General features: G+C 46.6%; 1 protein-coding gene and 1 long non-coding RNA gene across 2 annotated transcripts in view; one reads left to right on the top strand and one right to left on the bottom strand.

Annotated features, from left to right (window-relative positions):
* On the bottom strand, positions 1-20,691 carry LOC142361175 (uncharacterized). Its single transcript, XR_012763749.1, has 3 exons — positions 20,594-20,691; positions 11,089-11,183; positions 1-1,963 (listed from the first exon to the last, which is right to left on the bottom strand). It is a non-coding gene; the product is annotated as an uncharacterized LOC142361175 (long non-coding RNA).
* Positions 20,192-23,480, top strand: part of SP4 (Sp4 transcription factor) — a 23,134-nt gene continuing 19,845 nt past the window's right edge. The window contains exons 1-3 of the mRNA XM_075419182.1: positions 20,192-20,468; positions 21,138-21,238; positions 21,750-23,307. Of these exons, the coding sequence (XP_075275297.1) occupies positions 20,462-20,468; positions 21,138-21,238; positions 21,750-23,307 (1,666 nt within the window). The 5' untranslated portion in view covers positions 20,192-20,461. The remainder of the gene's footprint in view (positions 20,469-21,137; positions 21,239-21,749; positions 23,308-23,480) is intronic.

The raw sequence follows: 23,480 nt of genomic DNA, 5'->3' as shown, positions 1-23,480 counted from the left end.
AAAGAATACTTTATTATTATAGCACCAAATAAAACCAAAATATTCTGAATAGAAAGTACATTACCCACAGGACTGATAAAATAACAACAATTAAACATTTATTTTCTATACACTCTGCATTTCGTAAAACCAGTTTTATTAATAAAATTTTATTAATAAAAAATAAAACAAAACAAAAAGCCAACTACTGTATTATGAAAATATAAATAGATTTATTGCGCTAAAACTATATTCTGTAACGTAAGACTAGTGTGTGTTGTCTATATTGTCCAGCTTTAATAACTGTGATGCTTAGATAAAAATAGTAACAAATAGTTACATGATTCTGAAGATCCACAGGGAAACCACCTATATATCAGTCTGAAAGTGGCTTCCAACAGGCTGTATGTGTGGCGTTCTTCCCCTCTTTCTACTTTGCTGTGCAAGAAGCTGCTTCACACAAACTGTCTGCTGACTTCTGTGGGCTACCAACGGACAGCACTTCCGAGCATCCTGAGAGTGGACCCTCAGGTCAATCTTAGGACCATTCTCAAGAGGCAATGTCAACAAATCTGTGCGTGTATCTGCACACCATAGACAGGCCTGGGGAAGATCCTGCACAGCTCCAAAGTCCTATTCTGTTACCAGTGATATCTAAAACTCCCAGAACAAGGCATGTCAGAATAAAGCATATTCTATCATCTACTACGTTTTTTGTGTGTCACCTGTCAGAAATTCAATCTTTTTGTTCCTTTAGGCTGGTCTCCTACAGCTAGCATAGGAAATTAGAAGTCCCGTCAAGAATTCCTTTCATGTCAGAAAATATTTTCTCCACACTTTATGTATTTCCATTTTTAATTTCCTTTCTTAACTATAAAAAATGCACGCAAACCCCCTCTAAATATCCCCATCAAATTGATTTTATATAAAATAAAGCTACAAAATTTAGAGCCATGGTTATATTCACGAATGATTTGAAACACTGAGAAGTATTTTAACATTAACATAGCAAAGAAAGCCAATAACACAACGATAACAGCATCCTATTTTTTAACAGTTTAGACTTAACTGTAAAACTGATTCTCCTTTTCTTTTTCATGCTTTACATTCCAAATAGGTGCACAGGCTGCCACCACACTGGCTTTCTGAGTAACAACAAACACAACTTGTTCAAAAGCATTGCTAAGTTAATATCTGGAGTCTCTTTTTTTTTTTTTCAGTCCATCAAGGCTTCATCATAACCCAGTATTCCTTAATTTAAGCTTGGTTTTGATGTCATGAATATTACTTTTTTTCAAAACTTTCAGTTTCCTTAGTCATAAAAGGCATCATACGTATCAGCAGCTATTTTATATCCTTTCTGACCTCCCGTGACCTAAATTTAAAACTCCCCTTACATGAAAATCTTTCTACATACTCAATAAAGTACTCTAAGCCCAGCTTTAAATGAACTCTTTGTTGCAATTTTAATCAGACCATGTGCTGGGTTTGCACTGAGAGGTTTTGGTAGCTGAGGGCTACATGGGTGGCTTCTGTGAGACTCTGCAAAAAGCTTCTCCTACGGCCGACAGAGCCAGTGCCAGCCGGCTCCAAGATGGACCCACCGCTGGCCAAGGCTGAGCCCATCAGCAACGGTGGCAACACCTCTGGGAGAACATAGTTAAGGGGAAAAAACTGCGTAATGGCAATTGCAGCAGTGGAGAGTCAGAAGATGTGAGAGAAACAACTGTGCAGACACCAAGGCCAGTGGAGAAGGAAGGGCAGGAGGTGCTCCAGGCGCTGAAGCAGAGATTCTCCTGCAGCCCATGGAGAAGATCATGGTGAGGCAGTCTGTCCCCCTGCAGCCTGTGGAGGTCCATGGTGGAGCAGAGATTCTCCTGCAGACTATGGAGGCCCCACATCGGAGCAGGTGGATGCGCCTGAAGGAGGCTGTGGCCCTGTGGAGAGCCCACGCTGGAGCAGGCTCCTGCCAGGACCTGTGGACCTATGGAGAGAGAAGCCCAGGCTGGAGCAGGTTTGCTGGCAGGACTTGTGACCCCGTGGGGGACCCAAGCTGAAGCATTCTGTTCCTGAAGGACTGCACCCCATGGGAATGACCCGCGCTGGAGCAGTTCATGAAGAGCTGCAGCCCGTGGGAAGGACCCATGTTGGAGAATTTCGTGGAGAACTGTCTCCTGTGGGAAGGACCCCAAGCAGTGGAAGAGTGTGAGGAAGAAGAAGCAGCAGAGACAACATGTGATGAACTGACTTCAACCCCCATTCAACATCCTCCTGCACTGCTGGGGGGGAAGAGGTAGAGAATTGGGGAGTGAAATTGAGACTAGGAAGAAGGGAAGGGTGGGGGGAAGGTGTTTTAAGATTTGGTTTTATTTCTCATTATTCTACTCTGATTTGATTGGTGATAAATTAAATTAATTTCCTCAAGCTGAGTCTGTTTTGCCAGTGACAGTAATTGCTGAGTGATCTCTCTTGTCTTCATCTCGATCCACAAGCCTTTCATTGTATTTTCCCTCCCCTGTCCAGCTGAGGAGGGGGAGTGATAGAGCGGCTTTGGTAGGCACTGGGCGTCCAGTCTGGCTAAACCACGACTGACAATAAAGTCCAGTAGTAAGGAAGATCCTCTTGGATTTGGCAGGTTTAAGTTCAGTGCATGTTCCACAAAGGCTGCTCTTACCACCTTATGTAAGTCAGCCAGTGGGATCCATGCACCTAAATATCTATTTTTGAACACAGACTTTAACATCTCTGTGCTTTGATATCCCAGTTTTACTGTGGGTAATAACACTCCTCAATTTTACCAGAGTGTTGTGAGCATAGGAATGTCAGAAATTAGAGGTGTCTCACACATCCTGGAACAAGCATTTAGATGCCCTCTATGAGTCTTGTGGGGCTCTGACAGATTACAACATGTAGAGTCTCAAGGAATTGTTCAGAATGTATGTAGGTATGTAGGTATGTATGGATTTTTATGAAAAACAGAAAGATCTTGATTAAAATCTGATGCAAAATGGGAACATGCAAAAAAGATGCTATACAAAAATAAGCTATTGCTTTATTAATTAAGAAATAGCAGTAATAATTAAGAAAATGAACACTACAATCAGTCTACTTTTTACTACTGAGTTAATTATTAAATACTATAAATAGCTTAAGCTTTCCTAAGTGTTCCAATTATGTTCCAACGGCATATTACTCTGTTATCAGTGGTGTATATGCAGCAAATGAAGACTTGAATAACACTACGTTCCAGTTTTTGCCCACATTAGTAATTGTAGCAACACTGTTAACCACAGTTTACAGAACCTTACTGATAGGTGTTGTCAGTGCCTGTTCTTGCAAGACAAGACTGTTCAGCTTCGAGGGGTGGTTTCACAGCTCCTATAAGCTGAATTAATACCCCACCACAGCTGATGCACACACTGCTCCCTGCCCTTCCCACCATCCTTTCTGCCCCAGTGATAACCAGTCCTGCTGCTTACGGTGTGCCAGCTCCAGAGCTAATGAGGTACTTCTGGGAACCAGTTTCAGTCACTAAACCAGCGGAACTCAAACCCAGCAACCCAGCAGTGAGTTAGATCAACTTACAGCAAAGCTTGCCTGCTGTCAGAGCTGGAACAAGAAAGGAAGGGGGCTTGAGGGGACAGGAACACATGGATGAGGAAGCATGGGAGCAAGGGGCTGGGGAGTACGGCGTTCTTGGTCACCGAGATCACTGTCACTCACTGCTGACTCTTGTCTTTAGCGTGTTCCTTCATTAACAGTAAATACAGGCTAAAAAGGTCAGAAGACAGGGCAGATTTGTTCATGCTAAAGTGATACTTTCAGTGTTTTTTTTCTGGAGTGAGTCACATCCCAGACACATTCATCAGATTTTGGGGTCTTCTTCTGGTGAACCAGAAGACCAGACACTTGGGCTACCAGCAGCCTTGACAGGTTCTCCCCAGACTGCAGGCACAGCTAGTGGCACAAGTATCCTCTCCCCAGAAGCCAAATACCAGGAGGTAGAAATGATGGTCCTTAACTTGTGCGTGTGGCTGGGAAGTACTGGGCTGATCAAACACTGTTTTTTCTTGAAAACATCACAAAGTGTCTGTAATTAAAAAAAAAAAAAAAAAAAGCTGTCAGACTTTAGACTTAAAGTTCTTAAACAACATCAAATGTCCAGCCAAGGAGATTCTCCAAATTGCAGAATACCTTGAGCCTTGTAAAACCAGTGAAATAGCAGTGCTTGATCACTCAGTTCAGCTTCTGGCATGTGACAAACAGCTGGGACCAAGGCCAAAGAGCGTACTGGATGCCACAGCAACTCTCCAGGGAATGTTAACTGTGTTGTATTAGTTAAAGCAGCATTCTCCTCTCCTTGTAAATATCTGTATCAGCAACATGGTAGACAGAGAACCAACTTTCAAAAATGTTTTGAGAAGTAACAGTAATTGTTTCATCCCTATTACTTATGTATAGGTTCAACCACATATTGTATGAAATCCAAATTATATCCTTTCAAATCCCTATGAGGCCATCACATGTTCTGACACTGCTGGTATACCATGTCTCATGCAGAGTCCTTGTGAGGCATCCCTCATTCTGGGCTTAATTCTTTATTATGTGTAACTTTAACTCTGTCCCATGTGGCCTATGAAGGTCAGACTAATTTCTCAGATCCACACCTCCTACTTCAGTTTCCCCTCCTGGCACATCAGTCAAAATGCCCTTATATACAAGTTGAAGTGAAAACCAGTGTGGATAAATGTGGAGTCTGGGCTTGAAACCTGGGCTGAAGTAACAGCCATGAGGTACTCGTGCGGCTCGTGCTGCCAGCGAAGATGGCTCAAGGGTCCAAACACAACATGCATCTCTTTTCAACTGTTACCAGTGCAGTCTCACAGCATGGCTGATCCTATTATGAAGGAGGGAGAGAAGAAAAGACCTCACAGTAGCAAGGAAAATTGGTGCAGATGTATTCTGCTAAGCCCATGGTTAAGGCGTGGGTTCATGTCTCGTGTAGTTGATCTCCACTGCTGCTGAAAGGTGCAATTCTGGTCTCTGGCATCTTCTCACCTTCCCTTTGTGTTGGGACTGTGCTGCTTCATCAGCACAGGCAGCTGAAACAGTTTGCTGACCCAGCTCAGAAAGTACCTTTTTTGTGATTGTTTTTTCCAGCTGGTTTAAGTGAGCTTCTCTGAGCCACTGCATGGCCACCCAACCACCAGTACTACCACAAGGGAGACAGCGGTGACGCACACCGGGGCGAGAAGGAGAATTGCCCTTTTTGGAAGACTGCCTTCTCAAATTGGCAAGAGATAGTTGTGAAACCACATAGCTGAAGATCAACCCGGTGCAGCTAAGTATGTGGCTGTGAATCAGCACATAAAACTAAATGCTGAACCCAGTAGATTTTCATTAGACTATCGTTAATGCAGCAGTGTAGTTGCTAACGATTGGTGCTGCAATGACTAGTAAGATTGGTATAGATCACCATGATTTACAAAATCATGGCTTTTGTGACTATGACAGTGGTATTGTCAAGAACAGGCAAACTGAGAGAAAGCATAAATGTTAAATGCTTCTGAAGTCCTATTACTAAAACTGGAAGATTATAAACTCTGGCAAAACAAGAATAATTTTTAAATAAGAGTTGAAACTAAGGAATCCCAATTTTTTTTCTGATACAGGATAGCAAAAAGGATCAAACTGGCATAAGCTCTGCTGTGCCGGTTTTCAGCTTCTCTAGATGCTTCCTGCTTTGTTGTGTTCGAGGCTGGCCACCTCAGCTTTAGAGAGACCGCAGGAACTTTGCACAAAGCATAGGCTGGTCACGTGAAACAAAAGGGGTCAGGTTTGACTTTGGTTATCCCTGTCACTCCCCTTGTCACTCTCTGTGTGAAGCAGGAAAAATAGGTAGTGCCAGAGTAGGCGCGGGGACCAGGGAATTCCAGCTATGGCACAATTTGTTGTCAAACTGACAAAATAGTTTTGCTGCTAGGAGTCAAATATTCCATCTGCACCACTGTGTGATTACAGCAGCCGCTGCCCAGCCATTTTCTGCCCCCACCTCTCCCCAGCGATTAAAGACCTGCATTCCCACAGCGGGAGGCTTTATGGCACCCAAAAAGTTTAGCTTTCCATACATGTTCTTTAGTCTTCTCAGCTAGGCAGCACAGCAGTGCTCACCCCAGAGCTGTGAGGCGCCCTTGCAAAGTTTGGGGGCAGACTTTACTCCAGTGAGGACATCTTCCATTTTTTAAAATGCAAAATATACACATTAAAACAGAAAGCTTGTATCTCTCTTAATTATCTTTTAATTATTATTTTTCAAGCAGGTAGAGCAATGATTTCCATATTATATTTTATGTTGAGGCTAGTCACTTGTTTGGCAAGTTTAATGTTTCATTGTAGAAAAAAAAAATAAAATACGAAAGATATCTTTCACTATCTAGTAACTGAATTTTGCAGTGCTCATACTTTTGTCATTGCAAATATGTATTTCAGCAGGAAACCACATAAGATGAATTAGATTTCCTGTTCAGCTTAGAGAGTAGCAGAAGGCTATTGATGCATCTAGCTAGTTCAGCGCTGTTACCTACCGTTACAGGAGATACAACTCTGACATTAAAACTCTTTAGCTCTTCTTCATCTGAAGACTAAAAAAAATGGGCTACATGGTGTCAAATTGGCTCTGCCCACTTTTGTGAGCTGCTTGTTCCAACGTGCAGCTACTGAGACAGCAAAGTACAACAAATTCGCAGCCTAGGAAAAGCTGCCTTTGATGTCAGGCAACTGTCCGTGTGCTCTAAATTAAAAACTTAAACATACAGCTATAAATTAATGTGCTTTTCTAAGTCAGATGGAGAGCTGTTCATGGCCACATTCTTTTGGCAAGCAGAAACTCTCCTATTTCTTAGCAACAGCATCTTATAGAATCACATAATTCCAAGGAGTATCCAAAAGAAATTTTCTTTTTTCTCTCTTAATACCTAAAACTTGATTGAAAGAGAAGACTTTTGTTATGATTTAGAAGGCGACTTTTAACACTTTGGAGGTGAATCTTAGCAATTTATAAAACTCTTCATAAAACAGAAAGCACTTTTTACATTTCCATCATAATTCAACCCAAAAACAAGTTAAAAAATACTGAAAAAAATTATGAAATATGTTATTTTCTTCACTGGTTTGTTGACAATTTTTCCTTAAAACAGAAGAAAGAACAGATCCAAGTAATCATTGGACCTTCAACAACCCACAACATCAAATGGAGATAGCTTTGCTTACAAGGCCAACAGTAAGTGGGTGCTTTCCAGAAAGGTATGAATTCCACTAACAAAAAACTGTTATATTTGAAAAGTTACAACTGTATTTTTTATTTTTTTAGTATATGGGGTCCCATCTGCAGCAGAAGAGCCATTCTGTGCTCAGCTGCATGATAAATCTTACCTGTGTGGGATAAAGCTCACCTGCACACCCATAAAGATGCTGACAGAGACAGTGGTAGATGGTGGAACCCGAATCATACCCTGCCAGGCTACCCTCAGGCCCACCACAAGGGCCATCAGCCCACCAAAGGCCCAACTGCACAAGCCCAGAGGAGCACAGGGATACAGAGGGACAGGCAGGAAGGAACCTGAACCAAGGACCATTGAGGAAAGAACACCTTGTCCAAGTCCCCCCACAGGCTGTCCCAGCAGAGCCTCAGCCCCAGCATCCAGGTGAAAAACCCATCATGATGAGGCACGGTGAGGAAGCAGCTCTCTGGACCACCTTTTGGACCAAAGCGGTGTCACTACCCAGGGATGCAGGAGAAAAGCAGTCTGGGATCATACAGGACTTCCTAAAGGATGTTTAGGGGAAGAACAAAAGGTGGGAAAAGGGAGACGCTTAGTTGATTTGGAAAGGAACAAGAGTAGGACAGTAGAGGGGTAAGGGGATAAAATGGGCCAGTTACAGAATCACAGAATCACAGAATAGTAGGGGTTAGAAGGGACCTCTGTGGGTCATCTAGTCCAACCCTCCTGCTGAAGCAGGGTCACCTACAGCAGGCTGCACAGGACCTTGTCCAGGCGGGTCTTGAATATCTCCAGAGAAGGAGACTCCACAACCTCCCTGGGCAGCCTGTTCCAGTGCTCTGTCACCCTCAGAGGGAAGAAGTTCTTCCTCATGTTCAGACGGAACTTCCTGTGCCTCAGTTTGTGCCCATTGCCCCTTGTCCTGTCACTGGACACCACTGAAAAGAGCTTGGCCCCATCCTCCTGACACCCACCCTTCAGATATTTATAAGCATTTATTAGGTCCCCTTGCAGCCTTCTCTTCTTCAGGCTGAACAAGCCCAACTCCCTCAGCCTCTCCTCGTAGGGGAGATGTTCCAGTCCCCTCACCATCCTCGTAGCCCTCCGCTGGACTCTCTCCAGTAGCTCTTCATCTTTCTTGAACTGGGGAGCCCAGAACTGGACACAGTACTCCAGATGGGGCCTCATTAGGGCAGTGTAGAGGGGAAGGAGAACCTCCCTCGTTCTGCTGGCCACACTCTTCTTGATGCACCCCAGGATTCCATTGGCTTTCTTGGCAGCCAGGGCACACTGCTGGCTCATGGTTAACCTGTCGTCCACCAGGACACCCAGGTCCCTCTCCGCAGAGCTGCTCTCCAGCAGGTCCACCCCAAGCCTGTACTGGTGCATGAGGTTGTTCCTTCCCAGGTGCAGGACCCTGCATTTGCCTTTGTTGAACCTCATCAGGTTCCTCTCTGCCCAGCTTTCCAGCCTATCCAGGTCACGCTGAATGGCAGCACAGCCTTCCAGTGTGTCTACCACTGCTCCCAGTTTGGTGTCATCAGCAAACTTGCTGAGGGTACATTCTAACTCTTCATCCAGGTCGTTGATGAAGAAGTTAAACAAGACTGGGCCCAGTACTGACCCCTGGGGGACACCACTAGTTACCAGCCTCCAACTAGACTCAGCGCCACTGATGACAACCCTCTGAGTTCTGCCATTCAGCCAGTTCTCAATCCACTTCACCAACCACTCATCCAGCCCACACTTCCTCAGCTTCCCTAGGAGGATATTATGGGAGACTGTGTCGAAAGCCTTGCTGAAGTCTAGGTAGACAACATCCACGGCTCTCCCATCGTCTACCCAGCCAGTCATGTCATCGTAGAAAGCTATCAGATTGGTCAGGCATGATTTCCCCTTGGTGAATCCATGCTGACTACTCCTGATAACCTTCTTTTCTTCCACTTGCTTCATGATGGCCTCCAGGATAAGCTGCTCTATCACCTTTCCCGGGATGGAGGTGAGGCTGACCGGCCTGTAGTTCCCTGGGTCCTCCTTCTTGCCCTTTTTGAAGATTGGAGTGACATTGGCCTTTCTCCAGTCCTCGGGCACCTCTCCTGTCCTCCAGGACCTCTCAAAGATGACGGAGAGTGGCTCAGCAATGACATCCGCCAGCTCCCTCAGCGCTCGTGGGTGCATTCCATCGGGGCCCATGGATTTGTGGACGTCCAGATCACTTAAGCGATCCCTCACACAGTCCTCCTCGACCAAGGGAAAGTCGTCCTCTTTGTAGGCTTCTTCTCTTACCTCCGGGGCCTGGGATTCCTGAGGGCCAGTCTTAGCACTGAAGACTGAAGCAAAGAAGGCATTCAGTAGCTCTGCCTTCTCCGCATCCTCCGTCACCAGGACACCCGCCTCATTCAGCAGCGGCCCCACATTGTCCCTAGCCTTTCTTTTGCTGCTGATGTAGTTGAAGAAGCCCTTCTTGTTGTTTTTGACATCCCTTGCCAGCTTCAATTCCAGGTGGGCCTTGGCCTTCCTCGTCGCGTCCCTGCATGCTCTCACCATGTTTCTGTACTCTTCCCAAGTGGCCTGTCCCTCTTTCCACATTCCATGGACCTTTCTCTTCTGCCTGATCTCTGCTAGAAGCTCCTTGTTTAACCATGCAGGTCTCCTACCTCCTTTGCTAGATTTCTTTCTCAGGGGGATGCATTGCTCCTGTGCATGGAAGAAGTGTTGTTTAAAGAGCGACCAGCACTCATGGACCCCCCTGCCTTCGAGAGCCCTGGCCCACGGGATTCCTCCCAGTAGCTCCTTGAAGAGGGCAAAGTCAGCCCTCCTGAGGTCCAGGGTTTTGATCCTGCTTATCGCCCTGCTTCCTCCACGCAGGATCCTGAACTCGACCATTTCATGGTCACTGCAGCCGAGTCTACCTCTGACCTTCACATCCTCCACCAGTCCCTCCTTGTTTGTTAACACAAGGTCCGGCAGCGCGCCTTTCCTTGTTGGTTCCTCCACCACTTGCATCAGAAAGTTATCATCAGTGCTCTGTAGGAACCTCCTGGATTGCGCCTGCCTAGCTGTATGGTCTTCCCAGCTGATGTCAGGGTGGTTGAAGTCCCCTATGAGAACCAGGGCCTGTGATTGTGAGGCTGCTTGCAGCTGCCTGTAGAAGGCCTCATCAACCTCCTCCTCCTGGTCAGGTGGCCTGTAGTACACACCCATTGTAATGTCACCCTTATGAGCCTGTCCCTTAATTCTAACCCACAAGCTTTCAACTTGTTCCTCATTTGCCCCCAGGCCAAGCTCAATGCATTCTACTTGCTCCCTCACATATAGAGCATAGAGTTGTGTGCAAACAGTGTGTATTTCAGTATTTCTGTAGCTCACTACCTGTATCCTAACATTTTCCTCACATATAGAGCATAGACTTGTGTGCAAACAGTGTGTATTTCAGTATTTCTGTAGCTCACTACCTCTATCCTAACATTTTTTTCACCTTTTGAACTCCTTTCACACATTGATCTGTTGCCAGTCAACTTTCAAGTAAGCAATTTTGCAACTAGCATGTTATGATAATGTAGCTTTGGTAAAGAAAAATAATAAGTAAATAGCTTCTTATAATACCCTCTGGCAATACTTAGAAGGAAAAGTCTGTTAAAGTTACAAAAAATACTAATACATTGGTCATACAATTTTACTTCCAATAAGTTATTCTACTTTATTCTTTTCTGTCTTGTAAATTTTGTCTTTAACAATGTTTAACTGATTTACTTCTTATACTGAGTCAAATATTCATTTTAATCACAGAATTATCATTTCTACGTCTGCTTGTTATCTAAATATTTACCTCAGAAATCTTCTGTGGAGTGGTTCTAGAATTAAAACATTCATAACACCTCATTGCCATCAGTGTCTTCAAGAATTCATGGAAGACGGATGAGTCTGAACAGAGGAGAATATAATATTATCTTCAGAAAGAAAGGAGGAATCAGCAGTCAACATAATTTCAATATCAAGAAAACTACTCTGATAAATTATTGAACAGCCATATTAAAAGCACCTGGAGGGTCAGTGAAAAAGAAACAGCCAGCAAAGACTTGTTGCAAACAAAAGTTTGTTGAACTACTGTATTTTCCTTCTTTAACAGATCATCTGGCCTGCAGTGAAAGACGCAGTAGAAATTACATGTATTGTCTACAGGGAATCTCCAGGCACTGTGTTAGATGACATTGTCATAGACAGTGTACAGAAACATTCTGTTCTGGGCTAAATTGCTACAGAGTAGGTACACAATTGCTTGCAGAAAATACTCAAAGACTTACCAATATTGTGTTTTCAAACAAAAAGGATATATAATATAGAAATCTGCTGGGGTCTAGCCAAGATCTGATACAATGCAACATTTTCATTTGTGACTTTGTTGATGGAACAGAGAGCACACTTACAAAAATTGCACATGATGCCAAAGCAGAAGAGCCTGCAAGAGAGCTGAAGGATTAGAATTCAAAATGACTTTGATAAATGGGAGAAGTGGTCTGTAATCAATAAAATGAAACTCAGTAAACACAAGTACCAAGTACTATATTGAGGCACGAAAAAATCAAATGCATAAATACAAAATGGAGAATAGTAACAGCCCTGTAGAAAGAGACCTGGGTGTTTCAGCAAACCACATATTGAATATGAGTCAACAATGTGATGCTGATACAAAAATAGAAAAACTCACCCCGGGACGTTTTAATAGATGTGTCATATGCAAGACAGGGTTAGTAACTGTTTTTCCTAAATCACCTCTCAGAAGTCTTAGTTTGGTGTAGTTTAATAGGATAGTACAAAAAGAACTTTAAAAAAAAAAAAGATGTTTAAAAGATGGAGAATGATTGAAAAAGGGAAAGGATACATTTGCTCTAAATGATGCAGCTGATGGCAGGTGTGGGGGTGATATGATAACAACCTTCCAATATGTAAAAGGTTCTCATAAGCAGGGATCCCATTGATTTTTCTTCATGATACTGAGGGCTGGATAAAACCTAAGTGGCTTGAATTGCAGCAGGAAAGATTTAGGCCGAAAACCGGAAAAATTCAAACTCAAAGGATAGCTATGGACAAAAATAGGTCACCTGAAGATGTGGTATAATCTCCACCATTCAGTTTTCTAAGAAGAGGTTAGAAAAATACTCATCAGAGATTCTTCGTTCCTTGAAGCAAGAGGCAAACAGTATGAGCTCCTGCAGGTTTTTTTCACTCTAGCTACTGTTGTAGTATCAAAGAAACAGAAACCTGTAACTTAAATTAGCTTTTTTATTTTAATACTAAATATTTTCATGCCAGTTTCTGACAGCGACTTGCCTTTTTTTATCCACAAAAGGAAACTCATGCACTGGTGGTCTGCTCCTTGTAAGCAGTAACATCTGCAGAGAGGTCAGATCTGCTGCTGACTTTGATCCATTTTCTCAAGACAGTTTAATGCGTCTCTTGACGCCTGCAGGTCTTTGATTCAAAATATTTATCTTCTTTTGGTTTTATTTCTGGCCACTTGAATTTTATGTTTCCCCACAGAGCCCCTCTGATACACACATCAGCTACAGGACTCAGCTGCCACTGCTCATGACGCTCGCTCCTGGCATCACTGGGGCTGCTGTTGATTCCTGGGAGGCTTATTTATTACTTGAATAAAGTGTCTAATGCAATATGTTTGGTTTTTTACCATTCTCCTGTGGTGTGCTTAATAGTTATCATGTACCTTTAAGGGTTTTATTTTCTTAAATATTTAGCCTTTGGTTCCATGGCTTTATGCCTTTGGACACTCTTTCTGCAGTTAAGATCACTACACTAATCTTCACTATTTTGCAGCTTCTGTGACAGAGGGAGTCAGCAGTAATTACTTTTTAAATCAGATCTCGTTTGTTACTTACGATTAAATCTCTTGTGCACCAGCAAAGCTACCTACTGCTTAAAGCAGTCATTTGTGGAAACAAGAATTTGCTACTCCTAGCCGTACCGTTCAGTCGCATTTGAGCCACTAATCCTGGGTACTTGAAATGATCTATTACTTATAGTTTACTTCCATTTGTACTCTTCTTTGTGCAATTCTTTTACAAGGGTCATTCTTCTACCACAAAATGAACTGAGACATATATCTATGTAAAAATGGAGTCTATGGCTCATGCTCTCAGTTCTCTCACCTCAGAAACTTCACTAAAGTAAAACTGTATCATATCGAAGAGTCGAGATTAGAAAATACATTTGAGACTATGGAATGTGCTTGCTTTGTCAGTTTTCTATTAAGAGTTCAGGGGAAAAAATTCTACCTCACACTCTCCCACACTTCTGCTGTACTTGTAGACTTCAATTTCCAGGTATATTAATTGATTTTCTCAAACAAGAACTGGTGTTGTTATTGACAAGTCTCTCATGCAGCACTTTTTTTTTTACATTTATTAATACAAGATCTGTGCAGAACTGGGTCACTGGTAGCATGTACAAAATTTGGATCACAAATTGCAACTTATGCAGAGATAGGATATCTTGCTTATGCTTACGTGTATCATAGCCATGTTAACTAGTATCCTAGGCTGTACTGCATGCCACTTTCCCATCCCCTGGTACTTTGTAAGCTGCCAGCCCTGTTTCACTGCAGGGAATAGGAGAGAGGGATCATGCTTCTGTCTTTGAAGTACGCAACAGCTTAAAAAAAAACTCCTGTAAAATACCACAGACCTGTCACCACACCCACCATCAGCGCCTCTCCATTTCTGCAAGATGAACTCAGCAAGAAGCACATATCTGGGCACGGCAGCAGTGCTTTCAGTGGCAGCGCTGATGCACGCAGACTTCCTGAGCCAGAAGCGTCGTTTCCTGCACACAATGGGCCACGTAAAACGAGACAGCAAAGTTGGAGTTACATCAGGCATGACTTTCTGTGTAGTCAGATAATGTCACTGATGACAAAGACAGGATCCCTTCAAGTGTCGTGCCTGGCTCTGTGAGAAGAGTTCTGCAAATGCAGGCTGGGGTGGCTCAGCAGTGAAATGAGACTTCCAGAGTGGGACATACAATGTTAACGGTAGATTTGTGATAAGTTCAGCCCTTATTTGGTGATGTAATGACTAGTGTAAGCGTGTTGTTGAACAAGTAGAGGAGGATAACTATGCGGAGACCCAAAGCATACTTCCACTATATTAGTGCGCTGACAGCATGTTAGGACTGGAAAATCAACAGAAAGCAAGGTTATTTAGGAAATGAAAGCAACCATTTTGATAAGAAGTGGTAGCAGACTTTTCTTGGATATTTTCTCAGCTGCATCAGGGTCACTGAAGGGGAAAAAATACTCTCTGTGTATTCAGGTCTCCATGCTCTACGTCAAAAGGAAAGAGTAATTGTGTTGTCTGCTGTTGTAGATAACCACAGAAGACAAAGCCAATGTTGGGTGATTCAGCAAGGAGCATGATGTCTGGGTGTCCCGCAGCTCTTTCCTAGCCACGCTGACAGAAGCAGGCTCTGATCCCCCAAGTTCCCAGCACGCTGAGATCAACAGACTGATCCATCAAGAGCCACAGGTGACTGTGCCTGCACCCCCACATGCAAGCTCATGAGCTCATCCATTGGCAATCTCCACTGAGACCTTTTCAATTACTGCTTAAGTTGCATTCAAACAGTAGCTGGATGCGTGCTTGTCCAGCTCTAAGAAAAATCATTGATCTTCTGTCAGACTTGATTTTAGCCACTGCCTTCCTACAATTTTTTTTACATATTTAACAGTATCTATCTCCTAATCATGAGGATGTGCATCCCAAGGTTTTTCCTTCCCTACTTAATTTAGCACTGATGACGGCAGCTTATGTCACATCCTTGGCAACAGGGGCACTCTGGCGTAGGGGAAAGGAGAAGGCAAGATGTCTGTAGAGATTTAGATCTGTCAGAAGTTAGGGACAGGAGAAGAGAAGCCAAAGACACTCAATAATGACAAGTAGAGTCAAGTAGCCCGTTGAGTTCAAACAGACTTGGGCAAGATTTTATTTTAGTTTTCAAATTTGCAATAGGTCAGGGACAGTAAAGTGCACAGAAGAGAACGATCCCTCCCTTAAGGCATGCACATCACTTTCATGCTGGGTGATGTGATTCCGGGTGGTGAAAAAAGCACATCTTTGACTAAGCCCGCCAATGAACGTCCTGAAACCGATGTACATGTTGTGTCCTTGGACACGCTGAAGTCCTGGATCACAGCGGTGACAAGGAATGAAGTCTGATGACTTGTGTAATGTCAAGTGGATTCCACTTTTCCACCCTAAGTTAAAAGCTCAGTTTTACAATGCCTGATGGAACATTGCCCGCTGGTCAGGGCTGATATGGTAAAGGGGTGGGGAGTGCATGGGCCCTGCCTAGACTCACATTATTGCATAAAATATGTTCAGAATAAATAAATGCTTGATTCAGTGTCTGCGACATACCTGTTCTCTCATAATTACTACCACATAGTTGTGACGTGAGACAATCCTAGGAGAACATCAGGTGAGTGAGAATCAGGTGCAATGGGCAAAAAAGTGGTAGAAGGGAAAGGGAGATTTGTGTTTGAGGCCTGGACAAGCAAGGGCCATGGCAGGCATAACTGGAGCATTCATTTTTACCATCGGGTCTTCCTGGAGGCAGGATTCTTAACCCAGTCCTGTGCTGTTCAGTGTCCCCCAGGCTGATGCATTTGCAAAGAAACGACACTACAGAAGAATTCATTCCTTGAGTTCCCATGGTGTTGTCGATAGATGTTTTCCACAGAATCCAAGCAGGTCAAATACCTCTGACTCGGTCCACTTGGGATCATGTGGAACAACGCCTAGGGAGTGTGCTTGCCAAGTACACGATTTCCACTGTGGCTCTGGTCCAGGCTCTGTCTGATCAGTAACGGTATGCTGTCACCAAATTCTTCGAAGCTGCCGTTGTTGGAGCCAAGACAGTTTACAACAAAACACGGAATTCCAACAAGGGGCCAAATAAAAGAAGAAAAATATGCACCCAAACCTGCATATACACAAGGAAAGTGACCCCCTGCAAACACTTGGGCACTATGACAAAGCATCAAGAGCACAAACGGAGCATGAAGGAACTGGCAAAAGAGCCTTTGGGCTGGCGAAGAAGGTTCATTCAGAAATGCAGATATCGGATACCTGATCTTGCATAACCCTGCCAGACAAAAATTATTCCTTCATTCGTTTATTTATATATTCTCACCCCCACCTTGAGTCAAACAGAGTGGTCTTATACCAGTCCAGCATCTTGTGTCTAAGGGCTGCAGCATTTTTGATCTAATACTAGCTACCCTACAAGTGGATTTACAGTTTTGTGAAGCCACCACCTCATTACTGTCTGTGCTGTTTACAGCTGCTGGCCTCCCCTCTCTCTCTGTCCAAACGCAACCTATGTAAGTGCTGGCAGACAGTAGGGAGGGTGACCAATGAAACTGGAGCGCGCAGCCAGCTGTCTCTCCCTCCCCCTTCACGCCCCCCTCTTTTTTTTTTTTTCTTTGTAAAGATATTTAGGTGTTGCTCTGTTCAGCGTTACAAGCCTCACTGAGCTCTGTAGAGAAATGCCTAAATCTGTTCAAAAATCTCAGTCAGTGTGTTAGGTGAAAAATCAATGAACGCTAAGGATAGCTTAGAAAGCAAGCAGGAAGTGACATAAAAGAAGATACAAGATAGTTTGGGAGCTTAAACAAAAAAAAAAAACACAACAAAAAACCAAAAACAGAAATGCAAAGCACAGGTGGGGAATCGGGGTGGAAGAGCATTTTTGAGGTGGGGAAAAGAGTGGGTATTGGAACCTGGAAAGAAAGTAGCAAAAATAGCGGGAAAAGCAAGATCCAGAGAAGTAACTTCAAAGGGGAGAAAGTTGGAGAAAATTAAGAAAATGAAATCATGGTGCTAAGGAACGTCACCAAAAGATTAGAAAACCAGAAACAAAATGTAGAAGTGATAAACAAGAGAGACAGAAAAGTGTGCATATGGATACAGAGAAAGGATAATTAAAATATTAAAAACCCACATACTTTAACAAAATTTATACACACTATGAGAGATGCCGGGCAGTAGAGACTCAGTGCTAAGTGAATTTTCTTAGTTTGGGCTGTTGTGCAAACCAGCCACCCTCATGTGATACAACGCCTGAGCTACGTCTTGCCAGGAACCTCACATTTCAGTGGGTCTCTGCTCACCCACGCATTTCCATGCAGTGCTTTCTCTCTGGGTGTCAACATGCTTGTAAAGTTCTGAGCCTGAAAGAAAGTGGTGATGAAACCTTTTTGCTTAATTTTTCCCTATTTCTGATACTTCTGTTTCATCTGTTCCAATAGCACTGGGGACTCCTGCATGAACAAATATACATCCTCAGACCTAATCCTACTTCCATGTAATTCAACAGGTGACTTCTGCTGACTACTATGAGCACCCGCAGAGAGCAACAAGTATCAGGGTGCAGAGGGTAGGTACCAGTTCATTCGGGAACAATGCTGAAGGAGGCAGGCTCAGAAAGCTTAAGCTGGCAGAAAGAATTTGAACAAGAGTGACATTTGGAATTTGGGAAAGAGTAGGTGGTATAGGAGTAACTGTGGATGGTAAAAATACACAAAAATCATGATGCCCCTACTGAAACCACCTACACCACCACCATCTTTTATCTCCCATTTCAGTCACTCCCTGAGTTGAGACAGAGCTTTTACTCTTTGCACGCTAGAGCCAGATTTTCAAAAGCACTGTACCTGCTGCCGTAGATGGAAATCCAGTGAAAGTTTAAAAGCTTCCACAGGACATAAAACACCAGTCTCTCACTAACAAAAAAGAGTGTGCCCTTGCTAACACATTCGCCCATTCATTCTTCACACAACCTGTCCTGAGCGCACGGGCAGGCTATGGTGCCCCAACCACCCTTGCCCAAGACCCCTGCCCATTCCACCGGAGCTCAGCCCTGGCCCAAGCCCAGGCCCCGCGGCGGAGGTGGCCCCGTCTTCCACTCCTGTGATGACACCGGGGCACCGGCAGGTCCCGTCACCACCCCAGCCCTGCTCGGAGGTGGGGGACAGCACCCCGACAGTAAGGGCACAGCTGGGTCCCCTCCCGCTCCCCAGCACCGACTGGGAGAAGGCACTGAGATTTGGCTGAGCTGTAAACCTGGGGGTGTTTGCTTATCTGCAGTCAATTTATCCAGCGTTTTTAAGGTCCATTCCTGATGCATGTGCTTGTGACCTGTGTTCCGACTGCGACAACGCCTTGGTACCAGCCTGCACCATATTCATTTCTGAGCATTTTCTTACTCACGATGGACAGGCTTGGCATTTTTACATTTCCTTTATTCTGGAGGTTGTGTTGGAGGCCTGGGGTGGAGGTTGAGGGCATCCTCATCCTTTTGTAGGATGACACTGTTGAACAGCTGGTATTCTTTGGCACTTTTGTCACTGACTTGTGGTTAGTACACACTCTGTCTTACTTGACAAAGAATTTGGGCATGTAGTAGAGGATATTTTAACTGACCAAGCTGCACACGTGTACCACTACAATCGAATTTCTTCCAAATTCAAATGGGGTTAACAGGCTTTGCCACACCGCTGGTTTTTGCAGATCCACCATTCCTCGCACCACTCCACAGCCACAATCAGCTTCGGCTTCCCCAGCTGTCTTCCCAAATCAGCCAGGGTGAGTGGGCAACGTGCGCACACTGCGGCCTGCTCCGACAGGGAACGGGCAGTACGAGCACCGGAGGAAACCGACTGCACGATCGTAATTTATCTGTTTTTAATGCAACGACGACCAGCCTGGCCCACCACAGGCTGCTGGGGGCTGAATCCCGCTCTGTGAACCTGCAGCGAGGCGACGCACAGCGTGGGGCTGACCCAGCCCGGCCGGGCCCTGCTCCCCGCTCCTCCCGGCCGGGCCTACCCAACGCCACCTGCCAGGGAAGCCCCTCTCCACCCCCGCGCATGCGCCGCCGCCCCGCTGCGCGCCCCGAGCCCGCGCCGCGGCAGCAGCCCAGAACTACATATCCCGGCATGCCGCGCGCGCCCGCCGCGGCCGGCGAGCCAATGGGGAGGGAGGAGGGCAGTGCCCGCCCCTCCGCCCCCGGCCGCGGGAGATGCCCCCGGCAGGTGGGGAAGAAACCCCCGGGCCGCCCTTCCCCCGCCGCCCTCCGAGCCGGGCGCGCCGGCAAGAGGGCTGGCTCGGGAGGCCGCTACAAAGGAGCAGCGGAGCGAGGGCGAGGGAAACAGGCCCCGGCTTCCACAGGGAACCCACGGGGTGTCTCCTTTCTTCCTCCCTCCCCGGGCGGGCCGGGGAAGGAGCGGGCGGGGGAACTCGCCAGCAGGGCCGCGGCGCGGATGGAGGGGGGCCGCGCCCGAGGGAGAAGCTGCGGCGCGGCTTCCCGCGCGCTGTCAGTTACGAGCGCGCGAGGCGCGCAGGTGCCAGCGGGTTGGCCGGAGCCGCGCGGGGCCCCGCCCGCCTCTCGCCGGATTCGCTGGCGGCCGGCGCGCGCGCGCTGTCAATCAGCGCCCGAGCCGCGGCGGGCCCGCGGGCAGCTCGAGGAGCTAGGGCTCGGCCGGGCCCCGCCCCCGCGGCGGCCGGGCCCCGCCCTTCGCCTGCCCTCCCCTCGCGCTGTCAAGAGCGGCACGAGCGCGGGAGCCGGGGCCGCTCGCCCGCCCCCGCCCCGCAGCGCGCGCGCCCCGGCGGCCACGCCCTCTCTCGCCCGGCGCGCGGCACGGGCGGCCAGAAGACGAGGAGGAGGAGGAGGAAGCCGAGGGCCTTCGCCTGCCCCGCTGCCTACCGGGGCCGGGCTCCCGGCGCGCCGCGTCCCGCCCCCGCCCCGCCTCCTCTGCCTCCGGCACGGGGAGCACGGCCGAGGCGGCGAGGGGCGGCCGGGGGGCCGGCGGCTGGGCTCCGTTTCCTGCTCAGTGGGCGTCAGTTGGGCCCCGGCGGGCCCCGCCCCCGCCGGCGCTCGCCCTCCCTCCGCCCGGCCCGCAGCTGTCACTCAAGGCGGCGGGCTGAGGCCGGCGGCGGCGGCGGGCGGAGAGAGAGGCAGCTACGCCACAGCCCAGCGGCGGCCATTCGTGGAAAAATAGGCCGTCCCGCTCCTCCCAGCTCCGGCTGCGACCGGCCTTCTCCCCGCTACCCCCACCCCACCCTCCGCCTCCTCCTCCTCCTTCTCCTCCCCCCTAGAGCGGCGCCTCAGCGGGGCATTAATGCGGGATGAGCGGTATGTAACCCCCTCCCTCCGTGCACACCCCTCCCTCCCTCCGCTCCTCCCTCCGCCCTCCACCCCCCCCCCCATACCGCCCTCCCGGGTTCCCCCTTTTCTTCCCCGCTGCTCCCCCGTCTTACCCCGCTCTTCTCTCGCTGCCCCTCCGCCCATCCGCGCCGCTTCCTCGTGTGCCCCCTTTCTTCTTCTCCTCCCCTGCCTGCCCCTCCGGCTTGCCTCCTCCGTGCCTCCCTCCTCCATTCCCCCCTTTCTTCGCTACCCCTCCCTCCCGAGCACATCCCTCCCTCCTTCATTCCTCTTTTCCTCCCTCTTTCCCTCCCATGCACAACCCTCCTCCTGCCCCCTAAAGCATCGACGGCCACTGAGTGGCCGTCGATGCTTTAGGGGGCAGGAGGAGGAGGAGGGTTGTGGGTGGTTTTTTTTCCTGCTGTCTCTGGGAGAGGAAACCAAACCTCCCCTTTCTGGGTGTTAACTCTCCAGCCCCCATGGGTTGGGTTTCAAACCACGTTTCTGTAGGACTCGTTCTTTTGTAATAATGGTTTGCGCCGTTGTTTTTGTCGAGAGGTAAAGGCGACGAGCCGGCGAGCAAAAGGGATGTGCTCGTAGGTTTTGTTGTTATACAAATGAAGGTGAATAATTAACCTGTTACACTTGATATTTTTGCAGATCAAAAGAAGGAGGAAACTATGCCCACAGAGGGAGAGAAATCTCCCGAGGCAGAGAATAACAACAATAATAATAAAAAAGGGAAAACTGGAGGCTCACAGGTAAAGCACGCACACCCGAACAGGGAAGCACCCCAACTATTAACATTTAGAAGGAAATGTTCAGCTAACAGCGTTTCCTGCTGAGGGCATCTTGCTTTGGGTGGGATGAAACATAGTTGGTTGGGTGCAAGATTTTTACTGCCTGGACATGGTTTTTTGGGGGGTTTTTTGGGGTTTTTTTTTGTGTTGGTTTTTTTTTATTGCATTTTGCAGTGATAGCTGCTTTCCATGTTATAGAAGCATTTTTTAAAAATTTCTTTATTTTTTGGAGGAGGGGGAAGACTGGATTGAGGATGCGGCTGTCACGTATTCATTGATAATTGAGGGCTTTACATTTAAAGATTATTTACAGAAATACATAGTTCCTTATTCAGAGCTGTATCACTGGTCTCTATGCAGAAGCTTTTTTCTTTTTTTTTCTGCTTCCTGTGTAAACCTTAATGCTTACTTCTAATGGTTCATACTCCTGCTCTTCTCCTGAATCTGTTCTGTTTTCTCTCTTTATGGTTAGGATTCTCAGCCTTCACCTCTTGCTTTGCTAGCAGCCACTTGCAGCAAAATAGGAACTCCTGGTGAGACTCAAGGAACTGGACAGCAGCAGATTATTATAGATCCAAATCAAGGCTTGGTGCAGCTTCAGAATCAGCCACAGCAGTTAGAATTGGTAACAACTCAGCTTGCTGGAAACGCTTGGCAGCTTGTTGCTGCTGCTCCTGCTGCTTCAAAAGAAAATAATGTTGCTCAGCAAGGATCTTCTGTTGCCTCGAGTGCAGCAAGTCCCTCCAGCAGTAACAATGGAAGTACGTCTCCTTCAAAAACCAAATCGGGCAATTCTTCTTCAACAACCCCTGGACAATTCCAGGTCATTCAAGTACAAAATCCAAGCGGTAGTGTCCAATACCAAGTGATCCCACAGATTCAGACAACAGAAGGTCAACAACTTCAAATCAATCCATCTAATGCTACTGGTCTACAAGATGTACAGGGTCAAATTCAGCTTATTCCTGCAGGGAATAATCAAGCTATCCTCACAACTGCAAATAGGACAGCTTCGGGTAATGTTATTGCTCAAAACCTAGCAAATCAGACAGTTCCAGTCCAAATTAGGCCTGGTGTTTCCATACCACTGCAACTGCAAACTATTCCTGGTACTCAGGCACAAGTTGTAACAACGTTACCTATAAACATTGGTGGGGTAACCCTAGCATTGCCCGTGATAAACAATGTGGCAGCTGGAGGGGGTTCGGGTCAAGCTGGCCAGTCTACTGAGAGCGGAGTTTCCAACGGAAATCAGCTAGCGTCTACGCCTGTCACTTCTGCCTCTGTTAGTACAATGCCAGAGTCTCCTTCTTCATCTTCCACCTCTACGACCACTGCCTCAACATCTCTAACTAGCAGTGACACGCTAGTAAGCTCTGCAGAGACTGGCCAGTACACAAGCGCAGCAGGCAGCAGTTCAGAGCAGACAACTGAGGAACCTCAAACAACTGCTGCAGACTCCGAAGCCCAGAGCTCTGGACAGCTTCAGTCCAATGGACTACAGAACGTCCAGGATCAGTCGGGTTCCCTTCAGCAGGTCCAAATCGTAGGTCAGCCTATTCTGCAGCAGATACAGATCCAGCAGCCTCAACAGCAGATTATTCAGGCCGTTCCTCCACAGTCATTTCAGCTCCAGTCGGGACAGACTATACAGACCATCCAGCAGCAGCCTTTGCAGAACGTTCAGTTGCAGGCGGTGAGTCCGACTCAGGTGCTCATCAGGGCTCCAACTTTAACACCATCAGGGCAGATCAGCTGGCAAACTGTACAGGTTCAGAATCTGCAAAGCCTTTCAAATCTTCAAGTTCAAAATGCTGGGTTACCCCAACAACTAACCATTACCCCCGTGTCTTCAAGTGGTGGCACAACCATTGCCCAGATTGCACCAGTGGCTGTTGCTGGTACCCCGATCACTCTGAATGCTGCCCAGCTTGCTTCAGTACCTAATCTTCAAACAGTAAGTGTTGCCAACCTGAGTGCTGCAGGTGTTCAAGTTCAAGGAGTTCCTGTTACCATTACCAGTGTTGCAGGTGAGTGGTCTGATAAAGTTTTGGGTGTGTTTTGGTTTGGCTTTTTTTTTTTTTTACTATTGGAAGAATACTAGACAGTTTCAATTTTTTTTTTTTTTCAGGATATTCTGTGATAAACATTAAACCCTTAACTGTGAGGAAATACCTTATACTTATAACTAAAATTCAGATTT

Source organism: Opisthocomus hoazin, chromosome 4 (genome assembly GCF_030867145.1).
Source record: "Opisthocomus hoazin isolate bOpiHoa1 chromosome 4, bOpiHoa1.hap1, whole genome shotgun sequence".
NCBI lineage: Eukaryota > Metazoa > Chordata > Aves > Opisthocomiformes > Opisthocomidae > Opisthocomus > Opisthocomus hoazin.
The sequence above is the reverse complement of the archived record's forward strand: the minus strand, read 5'-3'. Positions and strand labels throughout refer to the sequence as shown.